Source organism: Ascaphus truei, chromosome 17, assembly GCF_040206685.1.
Source record: "Ascaphus truei isolate aAscTru1 chromosome 17, aAscTru1.hap1, whole genome shotgun sequence".
In the NCBI taxonomy this organism is placed as follows: domain Eukaryota; kingdom Metazoa; phylum Chordata; class Amphibia; order Anura; family Ascaphidae; genus Ascaphus; species Ascaphus truei.
Window position 1 is genome coordinate 13,897,018 of NC_134499.1, and position 17,217 is coordinate 13,914,234.

A 17,217-nucleotide genomic window follows, 5' to 3' on the forward strand; every position below is an offset into this window, starting at 1 on the left:
AGTCATTTTTATGCTGCAGCATAAGTTGTATTAAAGTTTTCCCCTGTTGAAATGTCTTTTTTTTTTACATTGGCAGTGACTTGATGAAGCTGCCCGTACCATAACAGTGGGGATGCAAAGACTGTCGCAAATCTTTAATAGGAAAGAGGAAAACGTCTCTAACGTATCCTCGCTCTCGGAGTTCGGCGCGGTGAATGCGTTCTCCTGTGTTGACGGGTCTCTCTGACACTCTAAAGCCAACCTTCAACAGAAAGACAAAGAACAGCGGAAATGCGTGTGCAGGTCTTACAGAAATTACAATACAAGGCATTGTACTTCCTCCAGCATCAGGCAGACGTATAAGAAAGTAAGCGGAAGTCATGTGTGTGATCACCGGAGACATGAGAGAAATAATAAGTGTTTGAGGTAGATAGATCAGGGGTTCTCAATCGATTTTGAACAGGGCACCCCGGAAGGATTTTTTAAAACTCAGGGCACCTCTGCTCTTCAGACCTCACTCATCTCCTCCTCGCTTACACACGTACACACTCACCCTTCTTTTCATAAGCACACACCCACCCTCTTCTTACACACTCTATATTCATCCGCACACATCATTTATTCAACACACCCTCCACATGTATCCCCCTTCTCACACAGCACTCACCCTCTTTCTTAATCATAAACACCACATTCACCGCTCCCCACCCTCGTCACAAACACCATATACCTTCCCCAACCCCAAAAGTACCAGCCTTTCTCACCCTCCCACACAAAGCAATCACACCTACCCACACACACACACAAAGCCATCACGCTCTCCTCCCCACACACACACAAAGCCATCACTCTACTCCCCACCCACACACAAAGCCATCACTCTCCTCCCCACCCACACACAAAGCTATCACACTCCTCCCCACCCACACACAAAGCCATCACACTCTCCTCCCCACACACTGTCACGTACGGCACACCTGTGAGCACGTGACCTGCATACTGGACAAGGGTTAATACACAGCGCCACTTTTCACCTTCGCAAAAGGTCCCTCAAATGAACAATATCTCCCCTCAATCCGTCCCCATATACCACCTGTCACAGACAGCACACTTGTGAGCACATCACTTAGATATGCAACCAGGGCTAATGCACACGGCTACTTTAGCCAACTCACTTTTATTATCCGCAAGGTACTTTCAATGAGTTAATATTAACCCCTTACTCAATTGCAATCATATCTATCCGCTTCCACCACCCAAGAAGTGTGCAAAATATGTCATTAATATATCTGCCAGGGTCCCTGTTTATTATAGAAAAAACTATGCATTTAACACACAAACAATCTGTTGTAGTAAAATGTGTCCGAAAATGTAAATTACTGTCTACAGAGCGTGCAACAGGTCATTCAGAGCCCACAGCATCACTTATTAAAGAATTGTTTCATATATATTTAAAAAATACAGTGCTTAGATTACAGAAAAAGGATTACCAGAACATACAGTTACAATAAATGCAGGACAGTTTCTTAAAATAACAGGAAAAAACATAAAACAGGAATCCCTATACATTACGTTACCATATGCCATAGGTTTTCCCCCAGAGAGGTCTCTCTGATAAGGACAGGGTGGGATACGGGGAAAGAAAACACATGACTGACAAACACCCCCCCATTTAGAGGCGCCTAGGAAATTGAACTGCCTGACTATCCGAAGTGGGACTGCCCCTTTAATATACCCCCTGTGTGCAGATCCTGTATTCCTTACCGGCAGGCGTTGTGAAACCCCCGCAGCGCGTTGGTAAGAAGCTGCCCCTGACGGGAGATATTTTTGACCTGGTCTCTACTTGCAGGGTGACCCTGGATATTAAGTACAGAAAAAAGCCCATTAATAACTCTATTGGGACAGGAACCAGATGATTAACCACTTACATGCTAATCTATGGCAATTATTAAGGCAGAACAGGGAAATTCAATAATAAATCATATAAATCACACAAATGCGATGCACTATCTTCTAGTGCCAGGATCACAGCAGTATGGGTCACATCCAGCATGGATGAATAATGCCTCTTTTTTTTAATCAGACAGATACATGCATTTTATAAATGAGGTTTCAGTCGATGCTATACTGATTTGTTCCTATGTCATTGCAGGAGGTGTCGCACTTCATCTAATTCAGTGGTTTCCAAGCCCTCCCCCCCCCCCTTCTTAATATGGCCATGTATTGGGGATAACCAAGCAATAAATACTGTATTAAAAAGCTTAGTCTCATATTTGTGATTGCCAAAACCTGGTGTTTGTGGGTTCCCTGTGGGATGTAAACCACGGATCAGGCACTTTTATCGATGCCATTCTGTGCTGAGTAGGAAGGGCCCTCATTCATATATAATAGTCAATAACCAAACAAAAGACTTAAAACATTTACATTCATATTGTGTAGGTACCTCTACAGTTCATCATATATTATTTGAGTTTTATTTATTACTGACAACAGTAGTTATATCGTAATGTGCCATTTTTGACGTAACTCAATAAATACCAGATAAAATAAACAAACTGCTTCCGTCAAAGTAATCCTGGGAAACAAACCCACCCGACCCTGAAGTATTTACTCGCTAAATTCCCGAGACGATGACTCACCGCCGGGCGCCGGATCACCGGAGGCAGAGGGAGATCGGCGCAGCGTTCCAGTATCTTCCGGAGCAGCTCCTGCAGCTGGGAGTACTGCACCGGGGTGCTGAGGTGATCCTTCCTTTGCATGGTAACATAAACACGAACCGTCACCTGGAGGCCCCCTGTGCTTGGCTACGAAGAGGTTAATCTTTGGGTAGACAACTATGGGTTAAATGATATAAGTGTGCCCCTTCGGTGTGTGAGGTCAGGGGAGGGAGGAGTTCTGCCCCTCTATAAATAGCTTTACCCCTCTCTTCTCCTTACTTCTTCTGTTTATAGGTCCAGTTTTAGGTTTTAGTATAGTGTAACTGGAGAAGATATTAGAAAGGGAGCTGGACTAACCCAGGACTTGCACAGAACTGTGGCCAACCCCACTATAGTCCTACGCCCAGGAGGGTCCCGGAGATCAATGACCCGGGCTATCAAGGGCACTGCAGAGAAACATCTGATTATATCCCTTTTCACCCTATAAATGATTAGTACCCCCTCTGGGTGAAGCCCGGCACTTCACTGAGGGTGGACTTAGTTAAGATGAAGTAATTTGTCAGTTTTTGTTGAAGAACGCATTGTGGGTTTGCCTGTAAAAACTATACAATATATGTGTATTTATTGTTAAGTCCCTGGCCCCCCTTGTCCTCGCTTCTCTCCGCTCACTGCCCCACAGAACCGGCAGCTGTGTTTGCATTGCAAGTTATGTATCGAGTGTACACCCCCTGTGGCCGGGACAGAGCTACACATCATTATAGATCAGAGGTTCCCAACCTTTGTTACACTGGGCTCCCCCTGCTAGCAAACCCCTAATTAATCTTATTGCCTATCGCTAACACTGTGTGACCGATCCCAGGCAGTATAGTGGCCTGAGCTCGGAGGGGGGGGGGGGAACACGTGCTAAATAAGGTCCCAAACTGCCCCTCAGTGTGTGCAGGCAGCATGGGGGGTATAGATGTCACTCACTGCGGGAGCTTCCAAAGTCACACCCCACAATGCCGTGCTGCTGTGGATTCAATGCATTGTGGGGAGCAATTTGGTAAGTGTGCAGTCCCCAAACGAGCTCAGGAAGCCGCTATACTGCCTGGGATTCGGCATCACTTATTTATCTGGCAAACTCCTGTTGGGAATCACTGATATAGAGTATTACCTGTCTGGGAATCACTGATATAGAGTATTACCTGTCTGGGAATCACTGATATAGAGTATTACCTGTCTGGGAATCACTGATATAGAGTATTACCTGTCTGGGAATCACTGATATAGAGTATTACCTGTCTGGCAATCACTGATATAGATAGAGTATTACCTGTCTGGGAATCACTGATATAGAGTATTACCTGTCTGGGAATCACTGATATAGAGTATTACCTGTCTGGGAATCACTGATATAGAGTATTACCTGTCTGGGAATCACTGATATAGAGTATTACCTGTCTGGGAATCACTGATATAGAGTATTACCTGTCTGGGAATCACTGATATAGAGTATTACCTGTCTGGGAATCACTCATATAGAGTATTACCTGTCTGGGAATCACTGATATAGAGTATTACCGGGCTTGGCTGTACAATCCCGAGTCACTGACATAAGGCCATCTATTTAAAATTGAGGTGTCATTAGACGTGACAATATGAGATTATCTCTTTGCTTTTGGAGGGGCCTTCAATGTATTATTACTGCCAAGCATTGCAGTCCCCTCCGACAGAGACTGCGTTCAAGTCACATGTGAACAAGAAAAGATTTGCTGTCATGGACTAGAAATTGCCTGGAAAGTGAGGTGAATTCTCTCAGTCAGCCCCATATGTATGTATATCTCTATTTATATAGCGCCATCTATGTACATAGAGCGTCACAGCAGTAATACACGTGACAATCATATAACACATAATTAAATAAGCGCTTCAGACATAAAAGTAACATTAGGAAAAGGGCGTCCCTGCCCCGAAGAGCTTACAATCTAAGTCATATAAAGAGATTTTCAAACCAACTAGAAGACAAAATAACAATGTGTTCGACCACATCACACTACGTTGGCTCCTACTGAGTTTCAATGTGCTGCATTTTCACAGAGCCTGATACAACTTCTCTATACCATAACATGGCAATAACAGTTTATATTAACCTGAGAAATGCTGCCGCGGCACTAATGGCTTCCACGGCCACTTCCAGGACTGGGGAGATAACGGCCTCTTGCAGCACATCAGTGGTGGCTTTGAAAATCCCTGGGTTAGTAAACAGCTTGATTTCCACGGGCTGCCTGTAACGGTCACAAGAAGACAGCAATGTCCTGGTGTTCCTGTTCATGTAAAGCTAGCGGTCAGTAGGGGATATTCCAGTCGTTGTTAGCCTTTATTACACTGTGTTCCCCCTGCTAGAAAATGTTAGTACTGGGAAACCCTAAATAATAAATCCTATCGCCGACTCATCAGACTTCTGCTAACACAACTGTGTGAGCGATCCCAGGCAGTATAGTGTCCTGAGCTCGTGGGGGGAACACACGATTAATAATCCCCCAAACTGCCCCTCAGTGTGTGCAGGCTGCATGGGGGGCATAGCTGTCACTCACTGCGGGAGCTTCCAAAGTCACACCCCACAATGCCTTGGTGCTATGGATGCAAAGCATTATGGGGAAGCTCATGCTGTAAGTTACAGTGATACCCCCCCACACTACGGTGCAGTTTTGGGCCTTACTAAGTGCGCAGCCCCCACGCGGGTTCAGGACCCCGCTATACTGCCTGGGAGCTGCTAGTACATATATATTTTTTGTCGAACCCCCTTGGAGACGCCTCGCAGTTGGGAATCACCGCAGTAAAAGACCAACACAGCAGATCATTCAGTGGAAAACATTGTTAGAAGGATTGTGCCACCGCTCTTATGGAAATGTGATGCAAGGCAACTTCCAAACACGGTGATTCACAGGGGAAGCGCTGTACAGTAACAATATCACGCTAATGAAAGTATCATTGAAACAATTACGTACACTAGCTGTTTTCTCAGCAAAAGGTTGTCTGATGTCACATGATATTGAAGGGGTTAACTGTTCAATTTGAATATTATTATTTTTTTCATTCATCCATCAAGTATACAACGTATATTATCTGCACGTGGAGATAATGAAGCTACGTACGCAGTGTTACTACAACATTCAGCACATTCGGTTGAGCATTGATACACGAGTCCTCCCACCTCTTCAGGATCTCGGTAAGCAGCAGGAGCCCCTGCTTGTGCAATTCCATGTTGTCCATCCTCAATACGTCTTTTAAACTTCTTACCACAGACTCGATGCCTATTAATTCAAGGAAGGTAAAAGTGTAAAGAGCGCAGCACAATGAGTCCCGATCAGGGCAGCACAATGAGTCCCGATCAGCGCAGCACAATGAGTCCCGATCAGGGCAGCACAATGAGCCCCGATCAGGGCAGCACAATGAGTCCCGATCAGGGCAGCACAATGAGTCCCGATCAGGGCAGCACAATGAGTCCCGATCAGGGCAGCACAATGACTTCCATGGACAGGAAGTCCTCTACACGACCATGACAAACAATGACATGATAACACGTCGCTGCAAAGTTTGGAAATCACCGCAACAGTGCTGCAGTTAGCGTGAAGTCCAACAGATGCAGGACAAAGTGCAGCATGTGTGGGCTGTGTGATAAACAGGTTTGTATTTTAGGGAAGGGGAAGGCTGAGCTTTCGGCTTACCATACACTGTGTGACACTTGGAGAAGAAAAGTCTCTCTTCGGTCATAAGCAGGAGGCAGCAGTACAGGGACCAGGTCAGGACTTCACTTGTGCTCATCAGATGCTCAAACAAAAACTCTGTGACATAAACAAAAGTAACTGCAAAATCCTTCCATCCGTAGTGGGGTATCAGGAAAAGATCCCAAACTCACACCAGGACTTTTTATTCATCCAACGGGAAAGCATCTACAGGTATAACGTTACAGACCCACACACATTTTACACAACAATAGGACTGTAAACGTTCCTCTACTTGTACTGGACCGCGGTATTTCCAATCGATCAATCCGTCAGCGCCACCCACCCCTTGCTCATTCACTTGGGGTCCTGGGTTACACATTAGTGTCCTGGCCCCCATACATTCTGGTGACGGGCCGGGGCATAGCCACACGGGTTATATTCGCTGTCCGCTTTCTAAATGTCTGGTGTCTTTCTATGTATCCAGGTGTAGCCCCATTGACTTTTGCATCGCTGCAGGTGGCCCATTACTTGCGAATGAGACCTCCCTCAGCGAAAGGATCACCCGAAGAAACAAAAATAAGTCGAAACATTGCGAACACGCTGAAAGAAAAAAAAAGAGAGCGAGAAGTGGACTCCAAAAGAGAAAAAAAATATAACTTTATTTGCCCAATGGGTAAAACCGGAGGCGCAATGAACCTCCTACGCGTTCCGCGCCCTCAAGCGCTTCATCAAGAAATCAACAAAAATAAGCCTGGCTACGTCTGTGTGTAATGTCTTACAATGGATGTTACCTGGTATATCGGCGTGGATGAAGGCCGGGGCATACTTTGCTGGAGAATGCACTAGGACGGCAGCGATGCATTGAGCACTCGCAATCTGCAATATTTCTTCCCTGGACAGCAGTAACTGTGACAGCGGGTACATCCGTATAAATAACACCGGGGCAGGTTGCAGTGGGGTGTTTTTGTTGACTGCATTTATAACCACGAGGAGGATTACCTTTTTCAGGACTAGGGGCAGGGGGTTTTGCGCTTGCAACGCCTGTGTGCTGTCCGAATCTCCCGCCCACACCGCCTCGCTCATTATCGCTGAGACAAAATGGTCGAAGCTCAACAGCTGTTTGAGTAATCCTGGAAAGTAGTCAAGTAACGGGTTACACCCGGGGATCTCAAACATATCCCGAACCACGTCAATACTGATAACTCTTTGGGGACCTGAGATATTCAACTGTTTATCAATACATGTATACATATGTATAAGAGGTGAAGCGCGTTGATTTCAGCCTCGGGGACCCCCTACTTCCCGAGATACAGGCCCTGTTATGGGGTGCCGGTATCCCAGTGAAGGGGTTAAGGCACAATAGCAGGTTTATTGGGGGCAGAGGGAGTACTTGGCCCTTCACGTACCCCCTCTTCCCCCAATAAACATTACAATATCTACTAACCACCAATACACAACCCAAATGTAAAATTTATTTTCAAAGCAATAGCCTTGAAGCATGAGAACACAAAGGGCCTTATTTATTAAGCTGTGAAACGGCTGATCGCAGTATCTCCGTGTCATGAATAAGGCCAAATGAGCTGGGGAGACCTTCAGCTCTGCAAAAGCCCAGCACACAAAAAGAAACATGTATTCCTGACTGCAAAGCCAAACCGTATCTCTATCCCAGCCTCACCCATGCAATTGATCTGCAGCTCCTTCGTCTGCGCGGTCTCCAGCGTAGCCAGAAAAATGCCGCACAGTTTGTCGGTAAAGTGACGGGAGAGTTTCTCGGCGGCCGGCTGTAAGGAGTAGAGTTTGCCGTACACGTAACAGACGGCAGCTTTCACCGCTTCGTTAGGATACATCAATCCCCGTGCCAAGTGCTCCGTGAGGTTACCTATTCAGGAGAAATAATGCACACGAGAACGCGCCATCAATGGATACGCTTAAAATGGCCTCAGAAAAATGAAGCAATTCAATATCGTAACAAACTATGGCACTAACCTACATAGAAACGGGATTTGACGGCAGATAAGAACCACTTGCAGGGCCGGTTTAAGCACTAGGCAAACGAAGTCACCCAGAGGTGGATTCCATGTAGGAGCAGGGCCGCCAGCAGGGGGGGACAGCTGGGACTACTGTCCCGGGCAAGTGAGTCATGCGACCCTAACATGTGCCAGGTCCGTGGAGGGGCCTCTCAGAGGGGGCCTGCTGGAGGCCGGTGCAATTGACAGTTACCTCTGCAGACACCCTCTGACAGGCCCCTTTGCGGTGCGGGACCCCTCCGGCAGGACTCTAGCAGGCCCTCTCTCCGTCCTCCAAGACTGCAGATAAGCACACTCTGCTCCCCCCCCTCCCTGCCCCCGCAGGCTCACTGTCAGGAATCAGGGCACACGCCGCCCTCGGCGCTGCCCTCCCCTCCCTGTTCCGCTGGCTGCGGTCTCCTCCGCCCCTGCTCTGCATCACGGGCCGTCCCTCCGCCCCCCCCCCGCGGCTCTCACACACGCCGCCGACGCTACTGCTGGACGCGTGCCCGCTTCCCTTACAGGGCGCGCGCCTCTCAACTTAATTTATTCACTGCACCGGCCGTGTAGCTCCGCCCCCCGGCCGTCCCAGCTCTCAGTCTCACGCCCTTCTACTGTTCACCTGCAGCAAACCAGGCCATTAACCCCTGCCCTATCACAAAGGGCTCCTGGGCTCGCCTCTGCTCCGCCTCTCCCTCCCATTGGCCCTCCTCACTTTATTACCCCTGTGATTCCTCTCCAACCTCGCTCTGCATAGTTCGTCTGCCTAGTGCTGCTGGATACTGTGCCCAGCGCTCTCTCTGTTTCAGCTGTTACCGAATCGGCTTGTCTTCCTACCCACTCTGGCTCCACGACCTCGGCTTCCACTCGACCACGCTTACCTCTCGGACCCCTCGAACTCGGCACTTGGACCTCTACTACCCGGAACTCTGTTACCTTCGACTCTTGGCTTCGGACCCTACTACGGCACCTTCTCTACGCCCGGATCTGGCAAGTAACACCATCAGCCCTGGTGCCCCTGGCCTTGGCCACGCTACCCAACCCACACTCCGGGCGCGCTCTCACTACTGCGGGTGTGTGGTTACTAACTCTCCCCCCCAGTATTGGGGGTTAGTCTGGTCTGCGGGCAGAACAGCGTGACACTCATACCCTAAACCCCAGGTTTACACCTCCTTCTCCTCCCTCCCAGATACATAACTACCCCCCCCCCCTTCCAGGGTATATAACTAATTCCCCCCCCGCCCACCTCCCAGGCACAATAGCTAACCTCCCCCAAGGGTATATAATAAACCCCCCCCTCCCAGAGTACATAACGACCCCCCCCCCCCCTTCTCCTAGGCACATAACTAACCCCCTCCCAAGGGTATATAACAAACCCCCACTCCCAGACACAAAACTCTCCCCCCCCCCGGGTATATAACTAATCCCCCCCAAGGTACATAACGACCCCCCAAGGGTATATAACTAATTCCCCCAGGCATAGCAACCCCCCCCGTCACATAACTATAACCCCCCCCCCCCCCAGTCACATAAGTATAAACCCGCCTTGCAGGAAAATAACTACCCCCGTCACATAACTACCCCCACCCAGTCACATAACTATAACCCCCCTTTCATGCACATAACTACCCCCCAGGGTATATATATAATCCCTCCAGGGTACAAAGCGACCCCCCCCCCCCCGCCACATATTTTTAATGTAAAATAAATCTGTAATTATAAACGCAGAAATTTTATTTATACTAATGCACAATATATATTTTTTTTAAAGTTAATTTTGTGGGAGGAAGGGGGGGGGGGTGACCACGTGGCTCCCGTGGCCGCCCATTTCCCTACCTGCTGTATAACCTCAGACCTTATTTGATTGTCGGCTTTCTCTCATATTTAGGATTTAGCCTGATGTCGATCCCAAACATTTGACACTTCCCTTCCTGTAATAGCCCCTACCACCTCTGCTGGGAGGGTATCCCATGAATCAACTACCCTTTCTGTACAGAAGTACTCCCTCACATTTCCCCTCCAGCTTCAGCGCAGGACCTCTTGCTAATCTACTAAAAGTAAGGCAGAGCCGCTACGTTGCTGCACCTCTCTAAATCCAGCGTGGTTTGTTTTACATTTTAACTTGTGTAACTCATTTATTACAAAATATTTCAATATTTTATGTGTTTGACGGGTCAAGATTTTAGGATAAAAACACAGTGAATAAAATGCCAACCTGATTAGCTTTCCTTATTACCTCACAATCAGTATGCTACAGGAATCCTGAACAAAGATGGACAAACTAAAGACAAACTTGGCCTTTCAGGACATTAGAAATAGTTTCCATTGGCTGAAGGAGTAACGGTCACTCACAATGTGCAGTCACTAGAATGTCAGCTAGATTTGGTACGGCATCTAACAGCTTCCCCAGGAAGGTGAAGGCAGGCAAGCTCCCTCTCATACTGGCAACTTTACATAACTGAAATCAGAAGAAATGAGGATAGTGAAGGAAACTAATTATAAAGGACAGTGCCTGTAGCTTGTGAACGCCTATCTTATCTCACTAAATACTTCTTATCTGGTAATGACATTGGGCTGACCTCTGAGCAGACCTTAACTGCTACAATGAAGTCATTATTAAGCAGATGGCCCAGTGGCCTAATGGATAAGGCATCAGCCTCCGGAGCTGGGGATTGTGGGTTCAAGTCCCACCTGGGTCGATTGTTATTTTTCAGACTTTCAGTAATTTAATTCACTCAAACTAGCCATCAACATCAGCAAAGCAAATGTAACACAATTCACTGGTCGCAAATGCTAATGCCACAGTCTAAAACAGGTATAGTGCACTTAGCAGGGATCTTTTTCATGTTATAAACCGTTATTTAGCATAATAAATTAATGACAACTTATTGACTGCACAAAATGAAAAAACAACCCTGCTCAGTATCAAAACTAACGCAGCATTAAAGGGATTTTAGCAATGACACAATATCCCCCATGTGACCGTAACAATGTTATTTTATATTTATGTAGTGTAAACAATTAACAGAGCTTTCCAATACAAACTTGCAGACAGCCGGAAATAAAATTACCTCCTTGTGGCACTCGTCCAGCGCGCAGTGAACAAACTGCTCTGATTTCAGGTCCACAATCAGCTGCACCAGAACTAAACGGTAAATGGTAGTTACTATGTGTAGAAAACCTTACCGCAAATGCAGGGGGCAAAGGTCATCTCATAAACATTATATACTGTATATGAGCGGCCACTGGTCACATGATCTCTCATACTTTATCCGTGGCAAGGAACAGTCTAGGAAACCGTTGAGAAGATGCTAATGGGAAAATTCAGACTGATGTAAGACAGGGGTGCTAAACTCCAGTCCTCAAGACCCCCCAACAGGTCAGATTTTCAGGATATCCCTGCTTCAGCACAGGTGTTGCAGTTGTTGACTGAGCCTGATTGAGCCACCTGTGCTGAAGCTGGGATTTCCTTAAAATCTGACCTGTTGGGAGGTCTTGAGCACCACTCATCTATCGGATGGATTCACTTACCAAAGGCCTCGTCCAGGGTGACAGTCAATAGTAGCGTCAATACTGCACGCTCGTGAGTGTGTGGACATGGTCACGTGCGCGGTTCAGCCAATGAGGGTGAACCGCTCACGTGACATCATGGGCACGCCCCCCCCCCCCTACACACGCATCTAGCAGGCCCGGAACTGCTTGAGCAAAATGAGCGCCTGACGTCACAGCACTCAAGCGCCAGCTCTCACCCTGGCGAGGCCTACGGTACGGGTTAGCACGCTGCGATCCCATGAATAGCAGTTAAAGCGAGAACGTGGTGCGCTAATCCGAAGGTCAGTGAATCTTCCCCCATACATCTCACAGACTGCGACATTACAACGATTTACTGGGAAGTTTCATACTTATAATGCACTAGGTGAAAGTATTCGGCGTCGCTCGGCAATGCTCTCTCATCATTTCATTGCTAAGTCGAACGCTCTGATCTCGAAGAGGTGTGGGGAAGACAAGTTCAATGAGATTCCATTCTCTGATGTGATCATGTCATTGCTGATGTCATTGCTGATGTCATCAATAATGTCTTTTGTGACTGCATGTATGAAATCAGCAAAGCATGAGGGAAGGGGGGAGTTAAGGTTGCGTGTCACCTTAACTTCGACATGTCTAGACTTTTGAAGGGTTTGCTTAGAAACCTTAACTACGCTTTAACAATGTTTTTTTCTATTGAATATGTGTGTGTATCTGCCCGTAAGTATGGTGTGTCTGTGTAAATTATAAGTGTATATACGTATGGTATGGTTTGATTACGATCTTAAGGTGTCCAAATGCATAGTGACCAGACGGACAACTTTCCAAAATATATAGAAGATCTGGCTACTGCCAATATAGACATAGCGATTTTGGTTGATGCAGACACTGACATCCTATTACAAGTGGGCAAGAGGCCAGATAGAATAAAAATAAGTTGAAATATTATTGCTGGGTGAGGGATGTTCCTATTTTTCTAATCGAGTCAATTCAATCCCAAAAGCTTCATACACATAACCCAGAATGTAAGAAAGAGATAAATATGGCAGATATCAAGATAAAAACAGCACATGGTCTTCATGAAAAACGGCAGTTAACATTGCAATAGGAAAGGTAAAAAGTAATAGTGGGGGATGTTACATAAAACACAACTGTACAACAAAGGAAGGCTTCGTATTAAAATGCCGCTTTCAAAGGGGGTCCTTCTAGATCCACAGAAGCAGTAGTTCGGGACGTTGTCGGTCAAAAACCCATGTTGAAGTTAATCGGGATTTTCATAATGAATAAGGCCCAAAGTGTTTCTTACTCTCAGTAACCAGGTCTAACGCCAATCCATCTTCCACGCTCTGTAACATTCCTGAAACAAAACAGACAAGAGGCTGGAAAAAAACCACGGTGTCAATTTCATGTAGTTAAAAGGTTCAGTTCCACTTAAAGCAGCAATATGGGTTTCACTTTTTTTAAATGTATTATTACAGGATTTAAGCAGGGGGTCTTCAGAGCTGAACCGTGTTCATTTCAACTACAGGGGGTATCGGTATCACTGCAGTCAGAGAAACTGTGTGCCTAACATAATGGCGGCTTTAAATGTCCTGCGTCACACAGGCCAATAGGAAGCTGTGACTTCATGCGGTGAGGTTTCCTACTGACCCGCGTGAGCTAGACATTTAAACTGGAAAGAGATAACGGTGCCCCCTACAGAGATAAGTATCTCTGGAAGCAGGCGGTCCCGAGCTGCAATTAATGGGGTTCAGCCCTGGAAACCCCCTATTCCCAAAACTGTAATAATAAAAAAACATTAAAGCTGCAGTTTCCTTCCTTTCTTCCTCCAGTTTCCCCCACCCACCCCTTCACCCCCCAGATATTTGTACTTTATTTTGTGCCAGTATTGACACAAAAAACCTAGACATGGCCGCCGGACTACAAACATGGCCACCGGACTACAAACATGGCATGGGGTCACCAACAGAAAGCTGCAATGTTATCTCCCGGGGCAATAGCAGCTTTTCTATTGGCTGATGGGCCAAGCCCTGACCCTACTACCATTTTATGTCCGGAGGGCACATATTTTGCCCGGTGCCAATGCAGGGGCGCCACTGAACGTTGCAGGTGCATGGAGGAGCTCCGGGGGACCCAATGGTTCAGGTAAATAAATCAAAAGTCATTAAAAATAAAACAACGAGCAGCGTGGTCAGCAGCTTTAAGAATATATTGTAACTGCATGGGCGCCCCACATCACCACCACTTCTCCTGTGTGCGTATAAACACTTTGCTGTGGTATGGCTTAAAGCATAACCGCCCCACCCAGATCTTACGCAGGGGAGCTGAACCGCGTTTATTTGTGCTCCGGGGACCCCCCATATCTCTGTCCTGTTTAAAGGCCCTGAGGCATGCGGGTCAGTAAGAAGCCGCCAGGAATGACCTCACGGCTTCCTGTCGGCCCGCAACACCTTTAAACAATCATTTTCTGTGCCCAGCTGGGGCTGTTACCGGCATCACCTTCACATTAAAGTATCTCGGGAAGTAGGGGGGCAGAAGAGCTTAAATCAACTTGCTCCAGGGACCCCCAGCGAGGTCACAGTGCACTAGTACAGGGGCGGTCAACAGGCCAGGTATATGGGATATCCCTGCTTCAGCACAGGTGTCAGTGATTGAGCCACCTGTGCTGAAGCAGGGATATCCTTAAAACCTGACCTGTTGGTGGCTGGAGGACTAGAGTTGGCCGTCCCTGTACTAGTGTGTGGCCTCTGCACTGTGATAATAACACACATGGCTCTCTGATCTTGCAAATATTTCAACTGTAGCTAGCATTGATTTCTTCAGCCCTTTGCTGTCAGCGCGTTTGACCTGGTAGTTCAGAGGTTAAGCAGTAGCAGTACTTAGCATTATATTTCCTGACTGCACCCTGATCCTGTTGTAACTCTTTAACTCCTGGGCTGCCAGTGGTCAGCAATGCATAGCTCTAATAGTGCTGTACGTTTGACACACCCCCTTATCGAACTGTACATAATAATGATTGCTACCCAGCAGTGTTCCTATAAAATGGGCGCAAACTCTCCCATCGTGCGCCAGTAACTCCGTGACGCTGGGTGAATGTCTTCGCAGGACTATTTGCAGGCAGGACAGCACGTGCTTCTTACGGACAACCTGCGGAGGGAGGACAATGACAAATCATTGTATGAATGAGAAAGTGATGGCGGAGTCCACGTCCTGCTCCACCTTTGCCAGCCGGGCTCTCGTCACCCTCAGGCTGGAATCCAGGTCTGGTTTTCCCAGGCATCAATTACGCATAGATATACAGGACTATTATTACCCAGAAGGCACCAAGGACCAGAGTTGGACAGATCCAATCTTGTGACATGGAACAAGGATGGCAATACTGATGTACTGATGTGCTGTTGCATGATCTAGCCTGAAATGCAATTAATATTAAGGCAGAAGTCAACCACCTCCCCTTTTGTTTTTAACCTTGATGGGAACCAGGGGGTACCAGGAAGTTGCCATTTTCAGCTCTGTGGACCCTCTGGTTCCTGAAATACCGCAGAAGCTATCACTGGTACTAGCCACCTCTATGGGCAACAAAATGGAGGTTAACGTCTCCTGCTTGACAAGGCCACCAGGAAGCCGCACATCATCCGCTGCGTCTTCCTATTGGACCATGAGAAGCTGGGGATTTAAATACCAGATAGTACCGCGGCTATCTTAAACAGTTTCTGGAAAGCAGTGGGTCATGGGAGCTGAAATTAACATGTTCCAGCTACAGGGACCCCCTTGTTAAGGTCCTGGTAATTTAAAAAAAAAAAAGGGGGGGGGGGGGTAGGAGACTGCTTGTATAATCATACATGGATGACAAACATATGCTTTTGCCAGGGCCGCCATGTTTGATTTGGGCAGACATGGATGACAAACATATGCTTTTGCCAGGGCCGCCATGTTTGATTTGGGCAGACCAGCAGATTTACTGAAGCGGGCATTATGATCTGTTGCCTGGCTTGGGAATTACTAGTGATTGTTGAAACGTTTATTTCTGAGCGCTTTTACTGGCTGCATTATGGGATGAAACACAGCTCAGTAGCTTATTTAAGCGGCAGAGTTGAAATCTCTGAGATTTGGGGGTTCGATGATACTTAAAAAAAAAGGCATTTTAATGCAAAACTGCTGACTTATCACTGATGCTAAAAACCAGTGAGACTGACTCCAAATCAGGGAGATTTACAGAGCATTTAGGCAGCGTCACCACATCTATTTGTATTTAGCATCAGAGGTCACACAGACTTCAATGTAGCCCAGTCTTAAAATACAGAATATCCTTATTAGCACTTATTATTCATCCTTCTTATTAATTATAATGATGTATCATTATAATGATTGTATTATTAATTATATGACTTCATCGTTATTTGGCGAGGAGCCCCCTAAATCTCAAACATTTGCTGATACTCACAATAAGGTGGATCTGTATTATTTAGGATTCAGTGCCCTCCTCCCTCTCCTCTTTCTCCCTCCCCACTTCTCTCTTTCACCCTAACTACCTCCCCTCTCTCTCCCCCCCCCCCCCACAATCTTTCTCTCTCCCCACTTCTGCTTTCTCTCCCCCACCAACCCTACCTCTTTCTCCTTCCCCATATCTCTTCCCCTCTCCACCTCCCCCTCCCCCCTTTCAGCACAAGAGAGGCTGCACTAGCCCACTGCCTTACACACACCCCTGTAAGGAAGGAATCAGTGGGATGATGGATGTATAGATGATTAGTCCATGTTCAGATAATACATCGGTATTGCCTGTCACTCTCCCCGCCTCCGTGTTATTTCCTCACCGACAAGGCCCCATCCTCCATCATCTCAATGACACAGGCCAAGCACAGGCCCGGCTCCCCCTCCCGCCCTGAGAGCAGCCAGCGGGGGTCGTGCCGGTAATGGACCCGCTCATACAACAACCCCGCCATAGACGTGTCAGAGGGAGAGAAACGTCCGGTACCGGGAACATTAACGCGCTGCGAGTAATGGCGGCGCCCTCACAGGGTGACAGAAACACGCGCCTTCCCGCGCTTTTATCCTCGCGAGATGATTGGTGGAGCGAGGCGAGGCGAGGCGAGCCGACCTGTGATTGGCTGAAACGCTGTGTCACGTGCCTGGCTTCGCTGCTTGTTGGGTTTGGCGGGTAAACTCTCTGTGTGAAAGTAACCTCAGCAGGAGAGGGGGGAGTAGAAGAGGGGAAGGGGAGGAGAAGAGAGGGGCAGGAGAAAAGGGGAAAGGAGGAGAGGTGAGGGAGAGGGGTGTGTGAGGAGATGAGGGGAAGGTGCGGAGATGAGGGCAGAGGGGGAGGTGAGAAGATGAGGGGAGAGG

The 17,217-nt window shown here is 47.4% G+C and overlaps 1 protein-coding gene and 1 non-coding gene across 3 annotated transcripts in view; one reads left to right on the plus strand and one right to left on the minus strand.

Annotated features, from left to right (window-relative positions):
* Nucleotides 1-16,915, minus strand: part of MEI1 (meiotic double-stranded break formation protein 1) — a 94,899-nt gene extending 77,984 nt beyond the window's left edge. The window contains exons 1-14 of one of the 2 annotated variants that reach the window (XM_075574020.1): nt 16,689-16,915; nt 14,898-15,021; nt 13,181-13,231; nt 11,421-11,494; nt 10,702-10,807; nt 8,019-8,222; nt 7,343-7,473; nt 7,135-7,249; nt 6,344-6,460; nt 5,830-5,929; nt 4,766-4,900; nt 2,619-2,730; nt 1,744-1,835; nt 100-241 (exon numbers count right to left, since the gene is read on the minus strand). In XM_075574020.1, the coding sequence (XP_075430135.1) occupies nt 100-241; nt 1,744-1,835; nt 2,619-2,730; nt 4,766-4,900; nt 5,830-5,929; nt 6,344-6,460; nt 7,135-7,249; nt 7,343-7,473; nt 8,019-8,222; nt 10,702-10,807; nt 11,421-11,494; nt 13,181-13,231; nt 14,898-15,021; nt 16,689-16,817 (1,632 nt within the window). In that variant the 5' untranslated portion in view covers nt 16,818-16,915. The remainder of the gene's footprint in view (nt 1-99; nt 242-1,743; nt 1,836-2,618; nt 2,731-4,765; nt 4,901-5,829; nt 5,930-6,343; nt 6,461-7,134; nt 7,250-7,342; nt 7,474-8,018; nt 8,223-10,701; nt 10,808-11,420; nt 11,495-13,180; nt 13,232-14,897; nt 15,022-16,688) is intronic. The other variant, XM_075574021.1, reaches the window with a different exon arrangement.
* Nucleotides 10,976-11,048, plus strand: TRNAR-CCG (transfer RNA arginine (anticodon CCG)). Its single transcript has one exon. It is a non-coding gene; the product is annotated as a tRNA-Arg (tRNA).
* Nucleotides 16,916-17,217: the final 302 nt, after the last annotated feature.